The following is a 27243-nucleotide window of genomic DNA, read 5'->3' on the forward strand; positions in this document are numbered from 1 at the left end:
ATCATATTGCTATGGGTCTGGAGTCACATATCAGCCAGACTTGGTACTGGGCATTAGTGAATATGATGAGCTTTTCTGATAATTGTTTCACCATCATGAAATCATTTCATTAGACTCTTAATTCCAGACTTCTACGGAACTAAAATTCCACCATATTCAATTTCTGCCAGAGTGGGATTCAAATCTGAGTGACCCAGAACATTACCGGGGTCTCAGGATTAATAGCCTAGTGATAATACCACTAGGCCTCCCCCTTTAAAATTTTCAAAATAAGTCAAGTCTTTCCTCTATCTTGAGCAATCAAAGCAGCTATTAGGCACATCCTGCTCCTCAGATGTTGCCTGACCTGCTGTGCTTTTCCAGCACCACTCTGATCTAAACTCTGGTTTCCAGCATTTGCAGTCCTCACTTCTGCCTAGACTCCAGAACAGGTCACATCCCTTCCTTCATTTTACCCCATCTAAACTGCAGTCTCAAAATATAAAGTTATTGATCTCAGTTTTAGTAATAGCTATAAATAATGCAATTTGTATTCTCTGTTTTAAAATTTCACAATATCTGTGTTAGTTTGTAATCTTGAACATCACTTATGCTTTAGTTAATGCAGTTCATTGTAAATTAAAATCAATCTCAAAGTAAAACAAGAGCCAAAGCTATATTGCTATCTATCTTACAGAAGAGCTTTAACTTATTACTTTTGGGAAAAAAAATGTTTAAAACAATAAATGATACATTATATAGGTCACAATTAAATGAAGTCTACAGAGTTGAATCAGTGCCAGGGAGAAGGAATTAATGAAGAATGCACACTTCCATAGAAATATTTTTGAAACCCAAATACACCAGCTCAGAAACAGAAAATTCAAGCTTTTCCTTTATAATCAATTGTTAGAAAAATAGGCAGTATTTTGTATTTCCATTACATGTTCATTTCAGGGCAGTGTCCTTGGTCAAATGATCTTCAACTATACCCATCTCTGCATCGAGCAGTCATAAATAGAGCTGCCAACTCATGTATGCAAAGTTATCTCTATTTACAAAGATAAGGAAGAAGTCAAAGCCTTTACGCAAGAAAAAAAAATGAAAATGATAAAGGTAATGGTCAATTGACAGATAGGACACATTGGAATGGCTTAGTGTATGAACTGCCTGCTCCGGATGGCTTGTATCCCAGGTTGCTCAGAGAAGTGGGAATTTGGGATTACATGTACAAATAGATTCAAGAATAGCTGCTTCTTCACTACTTTTAGACTTTTCAATGGACCCCTCATATTAAAGTTGATGTTTCTCTGCACCTCCTTTGTAGCTGTAACACTATCTTCTGCATTCTGTTCTATTACCCTGATGTACTTATGTATGGTATGATTAGCCAAAGTAGCATACAAAACAATACTTTTCACTTTATCACAGTACATTTGACAATAATAAAATCAAATCAAATGGGATGGAGGTGCCAGAGGATTGAAAAGTGGATACTCTTGCTCAAGAAGTGGTGAAAGGTCACCCAGCTCTGCCCCTACTCCCAGCTCCACACCCACACCAGATACCAGCTCCCAGCCCTGTTAAGTTTTCACCATCCCTCCAGACCTCCCCCTCACTGAGGACTCATCCCCACGGTGATGGATGACATCACTTCTGCCCCCATCATGGCTGCTTCCACTGCCACTTCTGCCCCTCACAATTCCTCATGCACCACACGTGACACCTCTTCCGCCCCTCACATTATTGCTGATGTCACACGCTCAGTGACTTCCCGACCCCCAGTGCTGTGTTTGCCAGCACTTCGACCCCCACCAACGCTACTCATCTGCATTCTGCTGACATGCCCCTCACAGATCCCACTGTCACCATCCCCGCCCCCTAGAACCCTGAGGCGAACACCACCCCTGCTCACGACTCCACCCTAATACCGCCCAACACCGCACCCACTCCAGTTACAGGTTCCGCCCCCACTCCCAGCTCTACACCCACACCAGATCCCAGCTCCCAGCCCTGCCGAGTTTTCACCATCCCCCCAGAACTCCCCCTCACTGAGGATGAACAATCAGTCCGCAAAGGACTCAGCTTCATCCCCCTCCGCCCACACATCAATGAAATTAATACATGCCGTGACGTCGAATACTTCTTCCACCGGCTCCGCCTCAGAGCTTACTTTCACAATTAGGACTCCCGCCCACCTTCCGAGGACCCCTTTGCCCACCTCCAACACACTGCATCTACCTGGACACCCTGTGCTGGCCTATTACCCGTCCTCGACCTCTTCATTTTCAACTGTCGCCGAGACATTAACCGCCTCAACCTGTATACCCACTCCCCCCACTCCAACCTCTCACCCTCACAACGCACTACCCTCCACTCCCTCTGCTCCAATCCCGACCTCACTATCAAGCCAGCAGATAAAGGGGATGCAGTGGTAGTCTGGCACACTGACCTCTACACCGCTGAAGCCAGACGCCAACTCGAAGACACCTCCTACTGCCCCCCTCGACCATGACCCCGCCCCTCATCATCAAATCATCTCCCAGCCCATACAGAACCTCATCACCTCAGGAGATCTCCCATCCACAGATTCCAACCTCATAGTCCAGGAACTCCGCGCTGCCCGGTTCTACCTCCTTCCCAAGATCCACAAGCCTGACCACCCTGGCTGACCCATTGTCTCAGCATGCTCCTGCCCCACTGAACTCATCTCTACCTACCTCGACACTGTCCTATCCATCCTAGTTCTGGAAGTCCCCACATACATTCGAGACACCACCCACGCCCTCCACCTCCTCCAAGACTTTCGTTTCCCCGGCCCCCAATGCCTCATCGTCACCATGGATATCCAATCCCTCTACATCTCCATCCGCCATGACCAGGGCCTCCAAGCCCTCCGTTTCTTCCTCTCCCGACATCCCCAACAGTACCCTTCCACTGACACTCTTATTCGTTTGGCTGAACTGGTCCTCACCCTTAACAATTTCTTCTTCGAATCCTCCCACTTCCTCCAGACCAAAGGGGTAGTCATGGGCACCCATATGGGCCTCAGCTATGACGGTCTCTTTGTTGGCTACGTAGAATAGTGTATCTTTCATAATTACACCGGCACCACTCCCCACCTCTTCCTCCGCTACATTGATGACTGCATTGGCACCACCTCGTGCTCCCGCGAGGAGGTTGAGCAATTCATCAACTTCACCAACACATTCCACCCTGACCTTAAATTTACCTGGACCATCTCTGACACCTCCCTCCCCTTCCTGGACCTCTCCATCTCCATTAATGACGACCGACTTGACACTGACATTTTTTACAAACCCACCGACTCCCACAGCTACCTGGATTACACCTCTTCTCACCCTACCTCCTGTAAAAATGCCATCCTGTATTCCCAATTCCTCAGCCACTGCCGTATCTGCTCCCAGGAGGACCAGTTCCACCACAGAACACACCAGATGGCCTCCTTCTTCAGAGATTGCAATTTCCCTTCCTACGTGGTTAAAGATGCCCTCCACCGCATCTCGTCCACATCCTGCACCTCCACCCTCAGACCCCACCCCTCCAACTGTAACAAGGACAGAACACCCCTGGTGCTCACCTTCCACCCTACCAACCTTCGCAAAAACCAAATCATCCGCCAATATTTTTGCCACCTCCAAACGGACCCCACCACCAGGGATATATTTCCCTCCCCACCCCTTTCCGCCTTCCGCAAAGACCGTTCCCTCTGTGACTACCTGGTCAAGTCCTGGCACCTTCCCCTGCCACCGCAGGAATTGCAAATCCTGCGCCCACACCTCCTCCCTCACCTCCATCCAAGGCCCTAAAGGAGCCTTCCACATCCATCAAAGTTTTACCAGCACATCCACCAATATCATTTATTGTATCCATTGCTCCCGATGCAGTCTCCTCTACATTGGGGAGACTGGACACCTCCTAGCAGAGCGCTTTAGGGAACATCTCTGGGACACCTGCACCAATCAACCACACCTCCCTGTGGCCCAACATTTCAACTCCCCCTCCCACTCAGCCGAGGACATGGAGGTCCTGGGCCGCCTCCAACGTCGCTCCCTCACTACCCGAAGCCTGGAGGAAGAACGCCTCATCTTCCGCCTCAGAATACTTCAACCGCAGGGCATCAATGTGGACTTCAACAGTTTCCTCATTTCCCTTCCCCCCACCTCATCCCAGCTCTAAAATTCCAGCTCAGCAGTATCCCCATGACTTGTCCTACCTACCTATCTTTCTTCCCACCTATCCACTCCACCCTCCTCCCTGACCTATCACATTCATCCCCACCCCCACTCACCTATTGTACTCTATGCTCTTTCTCCCCACCCCCACCCCCACCCTCACCCTCCTCTCACTTACCTCTCCACCATTCAGGCACTCTGCCTATATTCCTGATGAAGGGCTTTTGCCCCAAACCTCGATTTTCCTGCTCCTTGGATGCTGTCTGCACTGCTGTTCATTTCCAGCATCACTCTAATCCAGAATCTGGTTTCCAGCACCTGCGGTCATTGTTTTTATGTAATTACAGACCAGTCAATTTAATTTGGAAAGGGATGACTCAATTAAGAATAGCCAACATGCATTTGTAATATTGAAAGTCAGAGAGTCATTGAGTCATACAGCGCTGAAACAGATCCTTCAGTCCAACCAGTCCATGCCGAAGATAATCCCAAATTAAACTGGTCTCACCTGCCTGCTCCTGACCCATATCCCTCCAAATGTCTTAAATGTTGTAATTATACAACATTGTAATGTTACCTACAACCACCATGTGAACCACACTGTGTAAAAACAATTTGCCCCTCATGTTTATTAATTCTCTCTCCTCTCACCTTAAAAATGTGTCCCCTAGGCTTGAAATCCCCCATCCTTGGGAAAATACAACTACCATTAACTTAATTATATCCCTCATTACTTTACAAACTTCTATCAGGTCTCCTCTCAACCTCTTAAGCTCCACTGGAAAAAGTCCCAGCCTTTCCTTATAACTCAAACCTTCCATACCTGGCAACATCCTGGTAAATCTCTTTTGAACCTCTCCAGCTTCTTAATATCATTCCTATAACTGGGCAACCAGAACTGGACACAGTATTCCAGAAGAGGGCTCACCAATGTCCTGTACAACCTCAACGAGACTTACCAACTCCTATACTCAAAGGACTCAGCAATAAATGTAAGTGTGCCAAACATCTTTTTAACCACCCTGTCTACTTAAAGTTTTTGACTAATTGCATTTTTTGATTAAGTAACAAAAAGTTAACAAAGGGAATGCAATGGTTGTTGTCTTTGTAGATTTAAAGAAAATGTTTGACAAAGTACCAAATAAAAGGGTGATTAACAAAATTGATGCTCGTGGAGTAGGAGTGTGCGCTCCATTTTGGAATCAAATTAATATTTTATAGGCCATAGTCTACAGATATTCTGACCTCTGTATTAGAGTATGTTCAGTTGGTGGAAGAATCTTTTAGCACATCCCAATAGAAGAAGCATGAGCAAATTTTGTGTCATCAATATGTCCATTAAGTGTAACAAAAACGTGCCACAGGAAATAAATATACATATCCTTTTCTTTAAATATTACGGGTAAATGGCTAGATTACCTAAACAATGGTCGAAGCATGGATACATCCAGAGCCTGACGATCTTCAGGGCAATTATGATTCTGCACGAGCCAGCCATGAATGCAAGTAGTACAGAAGGCATGTTCACACGGAGCCTGTAAAGGATTCTCCAACACATCTCGACAAATGCAACACAGCAATCCTTCATTTACATAGCCTACAAATCGCTCAATATCATATCCCATTGTATTACTGTATGCTGTACCTATTTTCAAAAAGAAAATAAGATGTTAAAGTTTAAAAATAAATTACATGACGCAATATAATTTTTGTGTTAATACCGAATAAAGACATTGTTCTTACTTCCTAACTAATTGATAAACATTACAAGTTTGATGTCTACAACACCTCAGACATATTTGGCATGATGATATCAAACTGTGATTTATTGATCAAAGTGATTTCCCGAGATATTTAGGTATTGGAGATACCAGATTTGAAATCAGTGCTTAAATTGTTGACCTTAACTAGGAATGCAGCAAAAGCACCGAAATTGGTCACAGTTTCCCCCAGGTTAGAAAAGAAAATGGGCTTCAGTTTCCACTCCGAATCTGTATTCAGTAGCCTCCAGCAGAAATGTATGTATAGACATAGATAGTAGACAAGTAGTTATATTAAACCAGTGTAATAGCATCTAAGTAATACAGCTTATTGATGCATAAATCATGTAGTAGACTCTGATGATGAAGAAACCCTGCGACTTATAAGCTGTTTCAAGTCACTGATTGACTTACTTTCACTATTCGCTGAATGAAATGCACTTCACTTAATGTTCCAATGATTTTCATGACATGAAATACAAATACTTCAAAACAATTACTAGGATGATTAAATAAATATCACGTCCACATCAGGTTTTAAACAATATGATCTATCAACCCAGTTTCCTTAAATGAACACAATTTCTAATTTATTCAAACAAAACCTATGCAATGAAAATGCAATAACTGATTAACATATGCACTTAATCTTCAGTAACAGAGAGAAAAAAAAAAGTCTCTGCAGAGATTTTGGAAATGCAAATCAGACCCAGACTTATACACTTAATGGTAAGGTCCTAGGGAGTATCGCTGAACAGAGACATCTCGGAGTACAGGTTCATAGCTCTTGAAATTAGAGTCGCAAGTAGATAGGATAGTGAAGGTGGTGTTTGGTATGCTTTCCTTTATTGGTCAGAGTATTGAGTATAGGAGTTGGGAGATCATGTTGCGGCTGTACAGGACATTGGTTAGGCCACTTTTGGAATATTGTGTGCAATTCTCATCTCCTTCCTCTTGGAAAGAAGTTGTGAAACTTGAAAGGGTTCAGAAAAGATTAAGGATGTTGCCAGGGTTGAAGAATTTGAGCTATAGGGAGAGGCTGAATAGGTTGGGGCTGTTTTCCCTGGAGTATTGGAAGCTGAGGGGTGACCTGAAAGAGGTTGATAAAATCACGAGGGGCATAGATAGGATAAATAGATAAAGTCTTTTTCCTGGGGTGAGGGAGTCCAGAACTAGAAGGCATAAGTTTATGGTGAGAGGGGAAAGATATAAAAGGGATCTAAGGGGCAGCTTTTTCATGTAGAGGATGGTGCATGTATAGAATGAGCTGCCAGAGGAAGTGGTGGAGGCTGGCACAATTGCAGCATTTAAAAGGCATCTGGATGGGTCTATCAATAGGAAGGGTATGGGCAAAGTGCTGGCAAATAGGACTAGATTAGGTTAGGATATCTGATCAGCATGGATGAATTGGATCTAAGGGTCTGTTTCCATAATCTACAACATTCATGCCACGCAAGTGCCAGGCAATGACCATTTCCACAAAAAGATAATCTAATCATTAACCCTGATATTCAATAGCATTACCATTGCAATCTCCCATGATCAATATCGTGAGATTAATCATTCATCAGAAACTGAACTCAAATGGCCATATAAATATTGTGGCGACGAAAGCAGGTCAGGTGCTAGGAATTGTGTAGTGAGTAACCCAGTTCTTGACATCTCAAAGCCTGTGATCATCTAGATAGTACAAGTCAGGAATGTGACAGATACTCCTTAGAAACTTGACAACCTCTAGAAAAAGACAGCCTCCTTAATTGACACCACATCCAGAAACATTCACTCCCTTCAGCACTGATGCTTGGTGGTAAATGTGTGTACTACAAGATGCACTAAAGAAATTCACCAAGGGTCCTCAAGACAGTACCTTCTAAATCCACAATCACTCCACTTAGAAGGACAAGGGCAGCCAATACACAAAATACTACTACATGCAAGGTCCCCTCGAAGCCACACATCACCCTGGCTTGGAAACATATCACTTTTCCTTCATTTTCCCAGCATCAAAATTGTGGAACTCCATCTCCTTCATGCCCCACAATCCTTAGATATGTGCATTCCTCTAATCCTAGTCACTTGCACACCCGAACTTTAAATCGGTGGTCGTGACTTCAGGTACTTAAGCCCCCTAATCTGAATACCCACCTTACACTTTTCTGTTTCACTTTCCTCCTTTAAGAAATTAAAGACCAAGCTTTTGGTGACATAACAGTTCCTTAAATAACTCGTGCAATACCTTATTTTGCAATGCCTCTATGAAGCGCCTCAATACATTAAAGGAAAAACACAAGTAGCCACTGCCACACCTATAACTTTCTTCTCCTCCTCCTCCTCCTCTAATAAGATGTCAAGGACATGAAACGTTAACCGTTTTCCTCCATGGACCGATGCTGTCTGACCTGTTGATTACGTGCAGCAATTTCTGCTTTTATTTCAGATTTCCAGGATAACCTCGGCGTTTCACCTTTTGATGGACCGTGAAGCCAGTCTGTAATTAATGAGGAATTCCTGAGAAATGCCTTCACTCGGTATCACATGGGGGTGGCTGAGGCGAATGTCAAAAGTAAATTTAACGGGAATGAAAATAAACCCATGCAGCAGCAAAGAAACAGAAGGAATAATGTTACTGGGGAGAGGTGGAGGAGGAGGTGGGGATGGGAGTGGTACAGAGCGGAAACAGCCACCTTTAATTTACTGGACCCGCTGGCATCTGTGATATCAATCCAAAAGATTTAATCGGTATTTGTGCTTTAATAAATTGATCAAACAACAATATCGATTCTATCCATATAAAATCAGTACCTCTCTCCCGCTCCGCTCAATCCTCTCCAACTTCACTTAGCAACCGTTACCGTAAAATGTCGTAAACCAGTCGCCGGCTGAAGTTTACGCCTCTCGTTGCCAATGGTAACCAGAGCGGAAATCAGCGACTGCCGCTAAATAATTTGTCGTTCGGCGTTTTAAAATGTACTCTCTATTTATCAGCGACAAATTGAAAATGTTAGTTTGGACTGGGGTCGGTTTCAGGGAAAGTTGACAAAAAGACAGTCCTAATTTCGAGACTGTTAGACAAACGTGAGTGAAGGCAGATGTCACACCTGACAGTTGGGTTTGTATTTGAAACAAGGTGGGCTTTATGATTTCTTCTTAGAATCCGGACAGTGTGGAAACAGGCCATTCGGCCACCCGAGGCCACACTGACCGTCCAAAGAGCATCTTGCCCTCATAGTTGATCTTCCGTAATTACACCAGCACCCCTCCCCACCTCTTCCTCCGCTACATTGATGACTGCATTGGCGCCACCTCGTGCTCCCGCGAGGAGGTTGAGCAATTTATCAACTTCACCAACACATTCCACCCTGACCTTAAATTTACCTGGACCATCTCTGACACCTCGCTCCCCTTCCTGGACCTCTCCATCTCCATTAGTGACGACCGACTTGACACTGACATTTTTTACAAACCCACCGACTCCCATAGCTACCTGGATTACACCTCTTCCCACCCTATCTCTTGCAAAAATGCCATCCCGTATTCCCAATTCCTCCGCCTCCGCCGTATCTGCTCCCAGGAGGACCAGTTCCACCATAGAACACACCAGATGGCCTCCTTCTTTAGAGACCGCAATTTCCCTTCCCACGTGGTTAAAGATACCCTCCAACACATCTCGTCCACATCCTGCACCTCCGCCCTCAGACCCCACCTCTCCAACCGTAACAAGGACAGAACGCCCCTGGTGTTCACCTTCCACCCTACAAACCTTCGCACCAACCAAATCATCCGCCGACATTTCCGCCACCTCCAAAAAGACCCCACCACCAGGGATATATTTCCCCCCCCACCCCTTTCCGCCTTCTGCAAAGACCGTTCCCGCCGTGACTACCTGGTCAGGTCTACACCCCCCTACGACCCACCCTCCCATTCTGGCACTTTCCCCTGCCACCGCAGGAACTGTAAAACCTGTGCCCACACCTCCTCCCTCACCTCTATCCAAGGCCCTAAAGGAGCCTTCCACATCCATCAAAGTTTCACCTGCACATCCACTAATATCATTTATTGTATCCGTTGCTCCCGATGTGGTCTCCTCTGCATTGGGGAGACTGGGCGCCTCCTAGCAGAGCGCTTTAGGGAACATCTCCGAGACACCCGCACCAATCAACCAAACCGCTCCGTGGCCCAACATTTCAACTCCCCCTCCCACTCTGCCGAGGACATGGAGGTCCTGGGCCTCCTTCACCGCCACTCCTTCACCACCAGACGCCTGGAGGAAGAACACCTCATCTTCCGCCTCGGAACACTTCAACCCCAGGGCATCAATGTGGATTTCAACAGCTTCCTCATTTCCCCTTCCCCCACCTCATTCCTAGTTTCAAACTTCCAGCTCAGTAACTGTCTCCTTGACTTGTCCGGACTTGTCCGACCTGCCTATCTTCTTTTCCACCTATCCACTCCACCCTCTCCTCCTTGACCTATCACCTTCATCTCCTCACCCACTCACCCATTGTACTCTATGCTACTCTCTCCCCACCCCCACCCTCCTCTAGCTTATCTCTCCACGCTTCAGGCTCACTGCCTTTATTCCTGATGAAGGGCTTTTGCCCGAAACATCGATTTTGCTGCTCGTTGGATGCTGCCTGAACTGCTGTGCTCTTCCAGCACCACTAATCCAGTATCTTGTCCTCATAACCCAGCATTTCCGATGCATCCCACCTCGCCTGCACAACTCTGGACACTATGGGTAATTTAGTATGGCCAATCCACCTTCACATCTGGGAGGAAATCCACACAGATACCAGGAACATTTGCAAAGTCCACATGATCCCTCTGGGGTTGAATTGAATCCAGGTTCCTGGAGTTGTGAGGCAGCAGTGCTAACCACTGAGCCACCCTTTTTCCTGTATTTATAGTCATAGAGATGTGCAGCACGGAAACAGACCCTTCGGTCCAACTAATCCATGCCGAACAGATATCCCAACCTAATCCAATCCCATTTGCCAGCTCTTGGCCCATATCCCTCTAAACTCTTCCCATTTATATACCCATGCAGATGCCTTTTAAATGTTGCAATTGTACCAACCTCCACCACTTCCCCTGGCAGTTAAACATAAATTTCATAAAATAGATATATGAAATAATTACATTCAACAAAAATAATCCTTACAACTGTACAGGGCAGCGATATTACAGCATCTACCAATCCAATTAATAAGACCAAAACCTGGCGCTGTGTGATTTTTAACTTTGTACACCCCAGTCCAATACCGGCATCTCCAAATCATAATTAATAAGATCTCAGACATCTTTTTCTCCCTGAATCACACAGAACATTCACTGAGCAGTACTTCAGAATTCTGGTTAACTTCTTTCTTTTGCTGCCTCCCATGGGATTTTCAGTGAGTAAGAGTAAGATCTAAATGGAAAACCTTTATATAATTTATATATTAATTTATATAACACCTTAAAAAAAATGACAATAAGCATGTTAGTGTAGGCCAAAGAGTGAGGTAGAGAAGACTTGACTGAAGACATGCTATTTCAAGCAGATTATTTAAAAAAATGAAATAGGTGAAACTCCAAACTAGGTGTAAAGCATCTGCAAACTTCAGAAAGAGTGGAGGGACAGTAGAAAATGAAATTACATAAAAAGCCAAAGGGTGGATGGATGGGTTACATAAGTCTAATAAGGCAGGCTCATAAACGAGTTAAATATGAGCACAAGGATTTGAAATTTAACATACTTTAAAATGAGTAATGAGTGAGTCAAACTTATTCTGCAAGAGAACATATGCACATGCTGATCATTGGAACAGGAATAGACCATTTAACCCCTCGAGCCTATTCCACTATTCAAAGAGATCATGGCTGATCTGTGGTCTAATTCCATATACCTCTCTTTGGCCCATCTCCTTAAATGCCTTTCCTTAAAAATTAATCTACCTAAAATTTAAAAAGATTTAAAATTAACAACTGACCTAGTATTGAATGCAGTTTGTGCAAGAGAATTCCAAACCTCTATCATCCTTTATGTGTAGAAGTGCTTCCTAACATCTCTCCTCAACAGTCTGACCCAATGTTTAGACTATGACCCTAGTTCTAGAATCCCTAATTGATGGACATAGTTTATTTTTATCTACCCTGTCTTTTTCTGTTAATATGTTGAATGTTAGTAAGTTTGCAGATGACACCAAAATTGGAGGTGTAATGGACAGACAAGAGGGTTACCTTAGATTACAACAGGATCTGGACTAGATGGGCCAATGGGCTGAGAAGTGGCAGATGGAGTTTAATTCAGATAAACGCGAGGTGCTGCATTTTGGGAAAGCAAATCTTAGCAGGACATATGCACTTAATGGTAAGGTCCTAGGGAGTGTTGCTGAACAAAGAGACCTTGGAGTGCAGGTTCATAGCTCCTTGAAAGTGGAGTCGCAGGTAGATAGGATAGTGAAGAAGGCGTTTGGTATGCTTTCCTTTATTGGTCAGAGTATTGAGTACAGGAGTTGGGAGGTCATGTAGCAGTTGTACAGGACATTGGTTAGGCCACTGTTGGAATATTGAGTGCAATTCTGGTCTCCTTCCTATGGGAAAGATGTTGTGAAACTTGAAAGGGTTCAGAAAAGATTTACAAAGATGTTGCCAGGATTGGAGGATCAGAGCTACAGGGAGAGGCTGAACAGGCTGGGGCTGTTTTCCCTGAAGCGCGGAGGCTGAGGGATGACCTTATAGAGGTTTACAAAATTATGAGGGGCAAAGATAGGATAAATAGACAGAGTCTTTTCCCTGGCATCGGGAGTCCAGAACTAGAGGGCATAGGTTTAGGGTGAGAGGGGAAAGATATAAAAGAGACCTAAGGGGCAACTCTTTCATGCAGAGAGTGATACGTGTATGGAATGAGCTGCCAGAGGATGTGGTGGAGTCTGGTACAATTGCTGGTACAATACTTAAGAGGCATTTGGATGGGTATATGAATAGGAAGGGTTTGGAGGAATATGGTCCGGGTGCTGGCAGGTGGGACTAGATTGGGTTGGGATATCTGGTCGGCATGGACAGGTTGGACCGAAGGGTCTGTTTCCATGCTGTACATCTCTATGACTCTATGACTTTGATCAAACCCCTTCAATCTTCTAAATTCCAGAGAAAACCAGCTGAATTTGTACAATTCCTCCAAATAACCTAACCTGTGAACTCCAGGTAAAATTGCCATTCATTTTATTCCCTCTAAAGTTAGTTTATCCTTCCTAAGATATGGTGCCCAGCTCTGCTCACAGTACTCCAAATGGGGTCTAACCAGGATTTTATTTTGCAACTTAACTTCTATGTCCTTATAATCCTGTCCTCTAGATATAAAGGCCAGTAACCCATTAGCCTTCTTGATTATGTTCTGCACTTGTTTGTGGTATTTTAAATATTTATGCACCTTGATCCCCAAGTCTATTTGGACATCCACTGTATTTAAGTTTGTACCATTTAGAAAGCACCCTGATCTATCCCTTTTCAGTCCAAAATAGATAACGTGACACTTGCTTACATTGAACTACATCTGCTATAGTTTTACCCATTCGCCTACTCTATATTTGTTTGTAATTTTATGCCTACAGTGCCGCCTAACTATCTCATTAGAAAATTTGGATGTATGACATCCTATAACATAATGCAAATTGTTAATAAATAATGTGAATGATTAAGGCCCTAATACAGATCCTTGTAAAATACCAATGGTCACATCCTGCCATTTTGAGTGCCTATCCATTATCCCTACTTCCTGTCATCTGCAAATTTACCTTCAAATCTATGGGCTTCTATCTTAGTTAACAGTCTCTTGTGTGAGGCTTTATAAAATGCCTTCTGGGAGCCAGTATAAACAACAGCTATAGACTTTTGGATGTAGTTTTGCTTGCTGAGCTGGAAGTTTCATTTCTAGATGTTTCGCCCCCCTACTAGGTAACAACTTCAGTGGGCCTCAGGCGAAGCGCTGCTGATAATTCCTGCTTTCTATTTATATGTTTGGGGTTCTTTGGGTTAGTGATGTCATTTTCTATGGTGATGTCATTTCCGGTGGTGAAGTCACTTCCTGTTCCTTTTCTCAGGGGGTCGTAGATGGGGTATAACTCGATGTGTTTGTTGATAGAGTTCCGGTTGGAATGCCATGCTTCTAGGAATTCTCGTGTGTGTTTTTATTTGGCTTGTCGTAGGATGGGACTGGGACGCTTCGACTGGGACAACACATCCATCCTAGGTCAAGCCAAACAAAGACACGCACGAGAATTCCTAGAACCATGGTAAATTCTTCCTATTCATAAACCCATCCAGATGCCTTTTAAATGTTGTAATTGTACCAGCCTTCACCACTTCCTCTGGTAGCTTATTCCTTACAGTCTGCGTGAAAAATTTGCCTCTTAGGTCCCTATTAAATCTTTTCTCACTTACCTTAAACCTATGTCCTCTAGTTTTGGACTCCCCCAACCCTAGAGAAACTACCTTGTCTATTTATCCTATCCATGCCACTCATGATTTTATAGACTTCTATAAGGTCAGCCCTCAGCCTCCAACGTTCCAGGTTAAATAGCTCCAGCCTATTCAACCTCTTCCTATAGCTTAAACCCTCCAACCCTGGTAACATCCTTGTATATCGTTTATGAACCCTTTAAAGTTTCACAACATGCTTGAAAGTGGAATTGCAGTTAGATGGGATAGTGAAGAAGGCGTTTGGTATGCTTTCCTTTATTGGTCAGAGCACTGAGTACAGGAGTTGGGAGGTGATGTTGTGGCTGTACAGGACATTGGTTAGGCGACTTTTGGAATATTGTGTGTACTTGGTCTCACTTGGAGGATTTGAGCTATAGGTAGAGGCTGAATAGCCTGGGGCTATTTTCCTTGGAGTGTCGGAGGCTGAGGAGTGACCTTATGGAGCTTTATAAAATCATAAGGGGCATGGAGAGGGTAAACAGACAAGGTCTTTTCCCTGATGTGCGGGGAGTTCAGAACTAGAGGACATAGGTTTAAGATAAGAGGGAAGCGATTTAAAAGGGACCAAAGGGGTAACATTTTCAGCAAGAGAGTGGTGTGTGAGTGGAATGAGCTGCCAGAGGAAGCATTGGAGGCTGGTACAATTCCAACATTTAAAAGGCATCCAGATGGGTAAATGAATAGCAAAGGTTTAGTGGGATATGGGCCTAGTGCTGACAGATGGGACTGGATTAATTTAGGATATCTGGTTGGCATGGACGAGTTGGACTGAAGGGTCTGTTTCTGTGCTGTACTCTATCCTTCCTATAGCAGAGAGATCAGAATTGCATGCAATATTCCAAAACTGGCCTAACCAATGTCCTAAGCAGCCGCAACATGATCTCCCTATTCCTATACGCAATGCACTGACTAATCAAAGCAAGCATACCAAATGACTTCTTCACTGTCCTATCTACCTGCGACTCACTATCAAGGAACTACAAACTGCAGTCTAAGGTCTCTTTGTTCAGCAACACTCCCCAGGTTCTTACCATTTAGTGTATAAGTCCTGCTTTGATTTGTCTTTCCAAAATGCAACACCTCACATTTCTTCAAATGACTCCAATAAATTGGTTAAACATGACTTTCTTTTCACAAAACTACATTGAACCTGCCTGATTGCCTTGAAATTTTTATAAGTGATCCTGTATAATGTCTTTAATAATTTTTTGCTTTGGAGTTACTTTTTCTATTATGTTGCTGTTGTGGCATAAATATCTCTTTAAGAAGGCATATAATTACATTAGAAGCAGTTTAGAGAAGGTTCGTGGAACCATTTCCTGGGTTGATGGGATTATTTTATGATGTAAGGCTGATCAGGTTGGGTTTTTAATAATTGAAGTTTTGAATAAGAAGTGAAATGCATAAGAATCTTGAGGGAACTCTAACAGGAAGGATAGTTCCCCTTGTGGGAGCAGACATATTTCCGGTTTCCTCCCACAGTCCAAAGATGTGCAGGTCAGGTGAATTGGCCATGCTAAATTGCCCGTAGTGTTAGGTCAGGGGTAGATGTAGATGTAGGGGTATGGGTGGGTTACGCTTCGGCGGGCGCGGTGTGGACTTGTTGGGCCGAAGGGCCTGTTTCCACACTGTAAGTAATCTAATCTAATCTAATCTAATATTTTAAAATTGGGGTCTCCCATTAAAGTTTAAAATAAAGATGATTTTCTTCTCTGAGCAAATGTTTGTTCTCTTCCTTAGCAGTGGAGGCAACGAATTGAACATATTCAAAGTTGAATTAGATAGGTTTTTAATTATGCCATAAATGGCTTGGAGACCATCTAGGAAAGTGGAGCTGAGGCCACAATCAGATCAGCCATGTTCTGACTGAATAATGTACTCCTGCTCCTAATTCTTGTGTTCTTGTGTATTTCTACATTGAATAAATCAGTTTTCAAAGTCTGATTGTGGCCATAGGCATTTATTAGGTTATCATTTTTGAGAGTTTTATACTAGAACTTTAACGGAAGATCCACATTTTTGGAATGTAATTCATGGTCATCCAGCTCACAAAAGGTTTTCTTTCTGATTTTATGTCATGTAGGAAGAAATAACAACAAAGGATATATCATGTTTCCTCCTAGTGAGGACATGCTCTTTACCTACATAGCCACTTAAAAAATTATAGTTTTATACTTTTCAGGCTCTTAAAAACATTGGAAGATAACTACACTCTGAAATTTACAATTTCTTTCTTCTATTTCTTACAATAGTTATTGGAATTGCAGTCTTCCTTCTGATGGTTTTTTACTTCCAGTTTCCAAATTTCATCTTCAGGCAACCATTCTCTGCTACACTATTGTATTCCATAAAGTCAGTTAATGAAGAAATAGGGTCAGATGGTGTAGAATCTGTGTGGGTGGGATCGAGGAACTGCAAAGGTGAAAAACCCATAATTGGAGTTACGTACAGGCCTCTCCATACAGTAGTCAGGAGCTAGGCGCAAGGTACACTGGGAGATAGAAAAGATGTGTAGTAAAGGCAAAGTTAAAGTGATCATGAGGGATTTCAATATGCAGGTGGACTGGGAAAATCAGGTTGGTAGTGAATTGCAAGAAAAAGAATTTGTGGAATGTCTACGAGATGACTTTTTTGGAGCAGGTTGTGGTGGAGCCCACTAAGGAACAGGCAATATTGGATTTCGTGTTATGCGATGAGGCAGACTTGATAAGGGTACTTAAGGTGAAGGAACCCTTAGGAGGCAGTGAATTTACTCTGCAATTTGAGAGGGAGAAGATCGAATCAGAGGTCACAGTAATACAGCTGAACAAAGGCAACTGCAGAAGCATGAGGGAGGAGCTGGGTAGAATTGACTGGAAGAGGAGCCTAGCAGGAAAGACAGTGGAACAGTGATGGCAGGAGTTTCTGGGAGTAATTCAGGAGATACAGCAGAGATTCAGCCTGAGGAAAAAGAAGCATGGTACAAGGAGGATGAGGCAACATGACTGACTAGGGAAGTCAGGGATAGCATAAAAGAAAAAGAAAAAGCATATAATGTGGCAAAGGGCAGTGGGAAAGCAGAGGATTGGGAAGCTTACAAAGACCAACAGAGGGCAACAAAAAAAGAAATAAGGAGGAAGAAGATTAAATGTGAGGCTAAGCTAGCCAGTAATATAAAGGAATACTGTAAGAGTTTCTTTAAATATAAAAAGGGAAAAAGAGAGACAAAAGTGGACATTGGATCACTGGAAAAGTACAATAGAGAGATAGTAGTGGGGAACAAGGAAATGGCTGAGGAACTGAATAATTACTTTGCATCAGTCTTCATGGTGGAAGACAAGAGTAATATCCCAAAAATTCAAGACAGTGAGGGGTCAGAGCTCACTGTGGTGGCCATCGCCAAGGAGAAGGTACTAGAAAAACTGAATGGCCTGAAGGTGGACAAACACCTGGACCAGATGGCTCCACTCCAGAGTTCTAAGGGAAACAGCTGAAGAGATAGTGGAAGTGTTAATGATGATCTTTCAGGAATCAATAGAATCAGGGAAGGTCCCAGAGGACTGGAAAATTGCTGTTTAAAAAGGGAGTAAGGCAAAAGTGGAAAATTACAGACCGATTAGCCTAACATCAATTGTGGGTAATATCCTGGAATCCACTGTGAAGGATGAGATTTTTGAGTACTTGGAAGTGTGTGGTAAAGTAGGGCAAAGTCAGCATGGTTTCATCAAGGGGAGGTCATGCCTGACAAATCTGCTAGAATTCTTTGAGGAAGTAACAAGCAGGCTGGACTAAGGAGAGCCAATGGATGTTATCTACCTGGATTTCAAGAAGGCCTTTGACAAGGTGTACTGAGTAAGATGAGGGCCCATGATGTTTGAGGCAAGGTGCTCGCATGGATAGAAGCTTGGCTATCTGGCAGAATGCAGAAAGTGGGGATAAAAGGGTTCTTCTCAGGATGGCAGCCGGTGACAAATGGTATTCCGCAAGGCTCAGTCTTGGGACTTAACTTCTCACTTTATACATTAACGACTTAGAAACTGAAGGCATTCTGGCTAATTTTGCAGATGATATAAAGATAGGTACAAGGACAGGTAGCATTGAGGAGGTGGGTGGCAGCAGAAGGATTTGGACAGGTTAAGAGAGTGGGCAAAGAAGTACAATGTGAGAAAGTGTGAGGTCATGCACTTTGTTAGAAAGAGTAGAGCCATGGGACTGTTTTCTAAATGGGGAGAAAATTCAGAAGTCTGAAGTGCAAATAGACTTGGGAGTTCTAGTCCAGGATTCTCTCAAGATAAACTTGCAGGTTGAGTCAGTAGATGGCGTTTATTTTGAGAGGACTTTAATTATAAAAACAGGGGTGTACTTCTGAAGCTCTACAATGCTCTGGTCAGACTACATTTGGAGTATTGTGAAGTTTTGGGCCCCATATTTCAGGAAAGATGTCCTGGCCTTGGAGCTAGTTCAGAGGAGCTTAGTGAGAAAGGTCCCAGGAATGAAAAGGTTAACATATGAAAATGTTTGAGGACTTACGTCTATATTCAATGGAGTTTAGAAGGAAGAGGGGGGATCTAATTGAAACATACAGAATACTGAATGGCCTGGACCAGAGTAGTTGTTGGGAAGATGCTTCCATTGGTAGGAGAGACTAAGACCCAAGGGCATAGAGAAGAGATCTTAAAGAGAAGATCGTTTAGAATGGAGATAAGGAGAAACTTCTTCAGCCAGAGAGTGGTGATTCTATAGAATTCATTGTCACAGAAGGCTGTGGAGGCCATGTCATTGAGTATACCTGTATTTAAGACTGAGATAGATAGGTTCTTGAGTATCAAGGAGATCAAGAGTTACAGGGAAGAAGCAGGACAATGGTGTTGAGAACTTATCAGCCATGATTGAGTGGCAGAGCAGACTCAATGGGCTGACTGGCATAGTTTCTGCTCCCATGTCTTATGGTCTTAATAATACTGGAGCCGATCTCTAGTCAGTCAAATGTTTACTCACAAAGTGAAATATTATAGGCATACACCTTCTGTCTCAATGATATCACAGTTTCAGTTATCTGTTTAAGGGAAATCTCAATTAATGCTGTCTACCCCATTTAATTAAACACAATTGACATACAATTAGTAAAACCTAAAACAGGCTCAGAAAACACAAATATGACACTGCCAGCCTTGACAATCACACCTCTTGAATTAGAAGGTTATGAGACACACTTTAGCATCCGATGCTCGAGACCTAAGTATAAAATCTGGCTGACACAGGAGTGTCAGAGTCCCATCTTTTGGATGAGGTAGTAAACCAGGGCTCTGGTCCACCTTGTCAACTTACATGAAAGTCCCATACCATTATAAGAAAGCGCAGTGGAGATCTTGCTCGTAATATTGCCACTTTAATCCCATAACTAGAAAAGGATATCTGATTATTATTACACTTATTTTTGGCATGTTACTATGTACAAATTTGATTCTATAGTTTCTATATTTATGATTGTGATTATATGTCAAAACTATTTCAGTACTTACAAAGCAGTTTGGAACACTAAGTTTGAAAAGTACAATCTAAAAAAAGCATAGGCATATGGTAATACAGGACAAGTCAGATCTCAGAGTGAAACTTGACTTCATGGATCATAGGATTTGTTTTTTGCAACTTGCTTACCATTGTGGTCAGTCATTAGATTAGATTCCCTACATTATGGAAACAGGCCTTTCGGCCCAACAAGTCCACACTGATCCTCTGAAGAGTAAGCCACCCAGACCCTATATTTACCCTTGACTAATGCCCCTAATGCAATGGGAAATTTAGCATGGCTAATTCACCTGACTTGCACATGTTTGGATTGTGTGAAGAAATTGGAGCACCTGGAGGAAACCCATGCAGACATAGGGAAAATGTGCAAACTCCACACAGACAGTCGCCTGAGGTGAGAATCGAACCCAGGTCCCTGTCACTGGTGAGAATATTAAAGATATTCTCACAAGACTGCCAAAGTTCATTTCACAATCAAACCTTCTCCAACCAAAATACTTTATAGAGACACTCAAACCTACTAAAGTATCATTCCATCTTAATTCCTTAATTTCTTATTTAACTTATGAGATTGCAAGCATATCCTTTGGCAAATTTCTATATGTTCACTGGATATGATTGTTTCCATTACTGTCTTCCCCTGAGATACAGTCACTGACTTCGCTAACTTTTCCTAACCAACCTTTAAGAAAATTTTATCTATCTATTTTAACTGCTAAAATAAAAGACTTCTTTCGACTTTGAAAGCTTGGACTGTGTCATGACCATGTATTATAAATCTGGATCACCTATTGACAGAGTAAGCTTTAGCTATAATGTTTTAAAAGGACATACACCCAAACGTTGACTACAGATGTATATTCACTACCTGTCTGGAGAGATATATAGTAGAATGTCATACCTGATGAAATGTCAAGGACACTTCGATGGGAATAGACATAAAAGGGAAGAAAATGCACTACAGACTAAATTGTAATCTCCTACGTGCATCTCAGACTGTGACCATGATGTTAAAAAGAAAGCAGTCTGTGCAAGCAATATAGTTGCATCTTCTATTTTGAAGAATACACAGAGACAGGGTTTAGTGGCCTTCCGTCCTACTGTATGGAGGAGCATACTGTGAAGGTCACAGCTTTGATAACAGTTCTAAGAATCCCTGCAATGCAAGTCAAGAAAGAGAAAATGTGTCCTCACTCTGAATGCTGGAAGCCAACTAGCCAGCAAGCCAGTCAAAAGGAAACAGGATCACAGGACTCCCCTGCTTTGAGTGCTGGGAACCAGCTACCCAGCAGCCATTGTTGAAAGGAACCAGGCCAAAATAATGTCAATTCACCTGCAAAACATAAGGACACCTAAATCTCTCTCTATCTTGGAGTTCTGTACAATCCATGGCTACCTAGATAATAAGCTATGTTTTTAGCCTTACTGCCAGAGTGGACAATTTTATATTTTGCCATATTTGCCCCATTTTCCACATATTCGCCAACTCATTTACTTTATCAATATTATTTTTTAATCTCTTTGTGTCTACATTTAACTTTGCTGTCTAACTTTTCTGTTGTCAGCAAATTTGGCAATCATACCTTCTAATAGGTGGGAAAATAAATAATATCAGTTTTCTGTAATCACAAATATGTACTATAGCTAGGAAATATAATGTTGCGATTGGATAATATAATCATAAGTAATAGTTTAGACATGACTGGATAGTATAGTCATGTGGACGTGAACTCTGTGAACACAGCTGGATAGAGATATAGGGAGTAATTGTGTAACCTTCTGACTGGAAATTGTTATCTGTAGCAATAGATGACTAGAAGCTTGTTATCTGTAAAAGTGATATAAAATATATATCTTTATAATAGAGTTTTGGCTGTATGTCATTTTCTTGAAGCATATATCTCCCATACATACATAAATAACAACAAAGGACACTGTGTCTCATCTGGTTCCAGATGAAATAAAGGGTTAAACACACCCTTACACTTACATTCCTGCATCTTAAATCATTGACATAAACTGCAAACAGTTGAGGTACCAGAAATGATCCTTGTGGGCTTACCACTGATCATGTCTTGCTAACTCAAAAAGGACTGATTGACATCTACTTACTCTTGGTTTGTTGTTAATTAGCAAATCTTGCATCTGCCAATATGCTATCCCCATATTATGAGCTTTAAATTTCTGTGACAAAATTTGATGTGGCACCTTATCAAATACTTTCTGGAAATCTAAGTACTGTATTGCCATCCACTGGTTCCTGGCCACTCATTTAACCTGCATATATCTGCAGACTCTTTGTGCCATCCTTACCACTTGCCTTCCATCTACTTTAGTGTCATCCAAAATCTTAGTGATAGTACATTCACTTCTCTCATCCAAGTCATTATTGTAAATAATTATGGCCCCAGCGGCATTCCTTTAGTTACATGCTGTCATCCTGGATTTTCATTTTTATTCACTCATGGGATGTGGGTATTGCTTTATTGTCCATCCCTAGTTGCCTTTGAGAAAGTGGTGGTCAGCTGCCTCTGTGAAACACTGCAGTCCATGTGCTATAGATATGTGCTGAGGAAGGAATTCCAGGATTGTATCCTGACACCAGCAAAGGAATAGCAGTGTATTTCCAAGTCTGGATGGTGAGTGGCTTGGAGATGGTAGTTTTCCCATGCATCTGCTGTAATTGACCTTCTAGATGGAAGTGGACGTGGGTTAGGAAGGTGCTGTTTTAGAATCTTTGGTGAAGTTTTTGCAATGCATCTTGTAGATAGTACACACCAATGGTGACAGAGTGGATGTAGTTCCAATTAAGTGGGTTGCTTTGTCCTTATGGTGTCAAGCTTCTTGAGTGTTGTTGGATCCAGGCTGGTAGGGAGTATTCTAACACAGTCCTGACTTGTATTTTGTAATTGGTGGACAGGCTTTGGGCAATCAGGAGGTGAATTACTTGCTGCAGTATTCCTAGCTTCTGACATTTAGCCAATATTTGTGTGGCAAGTTCAGGTGAATTTGTGGTCAATGGCAACCCCCAAGAAATTGACAGGGAGGATTCAGTGATGATAATATCATTGAATGTCAAGGGACCATGGTTAGATTCTTTCTTATTGGAAATTGTCAGTACCTGGTATTTATGAGGCACTGAAAATATTTGCCACTTTTCAACCCAAGCCTGGATATTTTGTGGCAGCATGGTGGCACAGTGGTTAGCACTGCTGCCTCACAGCACCAGAGACCCAGATTCAATTCCTGCCTCAGGCAACTGTCTGTGTGGAGTTTGCACATTCTCCCTGTGTCTCCGTGAATTTCCTCCGGGTGCTCCGGTTTCCTCCCACAGTCCAAAAATGTGTAGGTTAGGTGAATTGGCCATGCTAAATTGCCCATAGTGTTAGGTGAAGGGGTAAATGTAGGGGAATGGGTCTGGGTGGGTTGCTGTTCGGATGGTCGGTGTGGACTTGTTGGGCCGAAGGGCCTGTTTCCACACTGTAACTAATCTAATTGTCCAGATGTTGTTGCATTTGAACACGGACTGCTTCTGAAGAATTGCAGATGGTGCTGAACATTGTGCAATCATTGTTGAACATTCCCATTTCTGACCTAATGAAACAGCTGAAGATGGTTAGGTCCAGACATTCCATGAGAAATTGCTACAGTGATGTCTTGGAGATGAAATGACTAACCTTCCATAATCATAATTATCTTGCTCTGTGTCACATATAGCTACCCAGAGGAGTTTTCTCCCTGATTCCTATTGACTATTTTGTCAGTGCTCCTTGATTCCATGCTGGGTCAATGCAGCCTTGATGTCAAGTGCAGTCACTCGCACCTCACCTCTGGAGTTCAATTCTTTTGTCTAAAGATGTCTTTCAAAAATGGTTGACCTTCAATAACAACAGCCATCCTCATATGTACCAGGTATGACACCAACAAATGCCGCATACCCCTTTGTTCCAATTCTCTGTCTTCTATTAATTAAATAATTCCCTATATATACTAATAATAGGTGGAGGCAGGTTCAGGTGAGGAATTCAAGAAAATATTGGATTATTTGGATAGAAATAGTGTGCAAGGGTATGAGGAAAAGGCAGGAGATTAGTATTAGGTAATGATGCTCAATTGAAGAGCCCATAGAGGCACGATTGGCCAGATCTGTAACAATTCTGTGATACTACTCCCAACACCATGAGCTTTTACAAAGTAGCCTAATGTGTGGTAGTTTATTCAAATACCTTTTGGAAATCCAAATATATTACACCTACTGGTTTCCCTTTATCTATGCAGCTTGTTACCTCATAGAATAGAATCATAGAACCCCTACAAAGCAGATAGAGGCCATTCTGCCCATCAAACCTGTACCAACCCTCTGAAAAGCATCCCACCGAGTTTACCATGGCTAATCCACCAAGTCTGCACATAGAGTCATAGAGATGTACATCACAGAAACAGATCCCTTGGTACAACTCATCCATGCCAACCAGATGTCCTAAATTAATCTAGTCCCATTTGTCAGCACTTGGCCCATATCCCTCTAAACCCTTCCTATTCATATACCCATCCAGATGTCTTTTAAATGTTGTAATTATACTAGCCTCCACCACTTGCTCTGGCAACTCATTCCATACACGCACCACACTTTGCGTGAAAAAGTTGCCCCTTAGGTCCTTTTAAATCTTTCCCCCTCACCCAAAATGTGTGCCCTCTAGTTCTGGACTTCCCCACCCCAGGGAAAAGACCTTGCCTATTTACCCTATCCATGCCCCTCATGATTTTATAAACCTCTATAAGGTCACCCCTCAGCCTCTGACGCTCCATGGAATACAGCCCTTGCCTATACAATCTCTCAGTATAGTTCAAATCCTCCAGACCTGGCAATATCCTTGTAAATCTTTTCTGAACCCTTTCAAGTTTCACAACATCCTTCATATAGGAGGGAGACCAGAATTGCACACAATGTTCCAAAAGCAGAAAAACTAATGTCCTATACAGCCACAACATGACCTCCCAACTCCTGTACTAATGCTCTGACCAATAAAGGAAAGCATACTAAATACCTTCTTCACTATCCTATCTACCTGCGACTCCATTTTCAAGGAACTATGAACCTGCACTCCAAGATCCCTTTTTCAACAACATTCCACAGAACAGTACCATTAAGTGTATAAGTCCTGTCCTGGTTTGCCTTTCCAAAATGCAGCACTTTATATTTACCTAAATTAAACTCCAACTGCTATTCCTCAGCCCATTGGCCCATCTGATCAAGATTCTGTTGTACTCTTGAGGTAACCTTCTTCACTGTCCACTACAACTCCAATTTTGGTGTCAGCTGCAAACTTATTAACTATACCTCCTATGGTTACATCCAAATCATTTATATAAAAGAAAAGTAGTGGACCCAGCACTGATCCTTGTGGCACACTACTGGTCACAGGCCTCCAGTCTGAAAAGCAAACCTCCACCACCTTCTACCTTCGACCCCATTCAGTATCCAAATGGCGACTACTCCCTGTAATTCATGTGAGCTAACCAGTCTACCATGAGGAACCCTGTTGAACACCTTACTGAATTCCACATAGATCACATCCAACCACCCTGTCCTCATCAATCCACTTTGATACATCATCTTTGGACTGTGAGAAGAAACTGAAGCAGTTACATGAAATCCACACAGACACAGGGAGAATGTACAAATTCCACACGGAGAATCCCCTAAGGCTGGAATTGAACCTGGGTCCCTATCATTGTGAGGTAGCAGTGATAACCATTGAGCGATTGTGTCAACCAAGGTGGAAAGTTGAACCATCCCTCAGAGGATCAATAATATTTGGAGTCCCTTTGTCAGAGAGCAGTGGAAACCGGGTCATTCAACATTTTCCAATTAGACTGATTTTGATACCAACTGAATCAAGTATTATTGGGGGTGCTCAGATAGTTAAGGCCACAATGAAATCAGCCATGATTGTACTGAATTGTGGAGCAAACACAATGGCCAGAATAGACTAGTGTTACTGCTGTTTCCTCATGATTCTATACTACAGTGGCCAGTCCTGAACTATAGCATGTCCTCCATAAGGATTTGGAATGACTGTCCCAACCTTTCACATGAAGTTTTGGGCGCTATGTGCCTGTCTGCAGCACTCAGTTGTCCATAGCTTGGGTGGACTGGGTTGATGGTCCTCCAGCAGTAGCTGTTGTTTATTTTGGTGCAAGTCACTCCTCATCTCGTTTGCAGCCCTGCTTGCAAAGGCAGATTCCAGAGTGGAGAGGCAATGGTAAATAGGATAAAGCTTGATATTTGGCGGCGTCAGTGGGACAAGGCCTCGACAGACTTGTGAAAGTGTTTTAATGTGAAAGCAAATAGTGTTTGACGAGGGTGAAGTGAGAGAGCAGCGCATGCGCACTGCGCTGCACGGCAGCTCCCTCGGAAGCGGGAAACACGAAGTGACCGAGCGACGACATTTTATCACCGTCCGCCGGGAGGCTGGGCCCACCTGTAACCGCGGGCTTAGATCATGTCCAGGCAGCCAGGTACCTCTCTCCTGGAGGCCAGACTGACCGCCGATTGAAATGCGGAGGTCTACAGCTCCGAGTCAGCTCAGCGGCAACGCAGCTAAAAGGTTCAAGTTCATCCCCCCCGGGGTCAGGGGGCCTGCTTCAGCAACCGCCAGTCTCCCCGCAAGGAGTCAGGTACAATATAAATTAAATTAAAATGTACCTGCTGTCTGTTTCGAGTTTGTCGTTTAGCTGTCACAGGCTTGTTGTGGTAACCGCTGCTGATGTGTAAACTGCCAATGTGGGCACGTCTGCAAAACTTTAATTCCCATCATTGTGACTGGGGAGCACCACAGGAAGTATCTTATACAATCTACAGACTAACTGTGAGTGTATGAAGACCCCATGCTGCGCTCTGTGGTCCTACTCTATGTATAGCTCCGTAGGAACATTAATTTATTCCAGTTTTCCTTGTGGCTACAGGGACGCCCCAGTTGACTTCAAGTTAGGAAGAGAAGGTATCCAAAGTTAGTGTTTTAATATTAATTAGTATTCACTCACTGAGGCTTTATTTTTGGTGATGAACAGGCTTAAGCCTTGTTTCTGGAGCTTTGTCCCCCAGCCTCATCATCGTCAAGTTTGCTGTCTTACCTTCAACGGACTGTTGCAGATAACTGATGCAGCCATTCATTACGGGACCTAGCAGCAACATGTTGTTGGGTCAGGCTTTCTTGCCAAACTGCTTACTCTTTAATGAACATTCTGTAATATAAAGTTAAATCCAGGCTTATTTTCTCCACTACAAACCGCTTTCTTACATGTCTTACCGCCAATAATAACTGTGAGACATT

General features: G+C 42.9%; 2 protein-coding genes across 6 annotated transcripts in view; one reads left to right on the forward strand and one right to left on the reverse strand.

The window, feature by feature from the left end:
- Positions 1-27098, reverse strand: part of rnf41l (ring finger protein 41, like) — a 57843-nt gene extending 30745 nt beyond the window's left edge. Inside the window, exons 1-2 of one of the 4 annotated variants that reach the window (XM_072570223.1) lie at positions 27044-27098; positions 5595-5820 (exon numbers count right to left, since the gene is read on the reverse strand). In XM_072570223.1, coding sequence (XP_072426324.1) covers positions 5595-5820; positions 27044-27083 — 266 coding nt within the window. In that variant the 5' untranslated portion in view covers positions 27084-27098. Of the gene's footprint in view, positions 1-5594; positions 5821-8334; positions 8352-8737; positions 9123-26615; positions 26770-27043 lie in introns of those variants that run through there. The other 3 variants (XM_072570225.1, XM_072570224.1, XM_072570226.1) reach the window with 3 other exon arrangements.
- rad54b (RAD54 homolog B) overlaps positions 26292-27243 on the forward strand; it is a 209963-nt gene continuing 209011 nt past the window's right edge. The window contains exon 1 of one of the 2 annotated variants that reach the window (XM_072570219.1): positions 26292-26587. In XM_072570219.1, the coding sequence (XP_072426320.1) occupies positions 26468-26587 (120 nt within the window). In that variant the 5' untranslated portion in view covers positions 26292-26467. The remainder of the gene's footprint in view (positions 26588-27243) is intronic. The other variant, XM_072570220.1, reaches the window with a different exon arrangement.

This window comes from Chiloscyllium punctatum, chromosome 5 (assembly GCF_047496795.1).
Source record: "Chiloscyllium punctatum isolate Juve2018m chromosome 5, sChiPun1.3, whole genome shotgun sequence".
Taxonomy (NCBI): domain Eukaryota; kingdom Metazoa; phylum Chordata; class Chondrichthyes; order Orectolobiformes; family Hemiscylliidae; genus Chiloscyllium; species Chiloscyllium punctatum.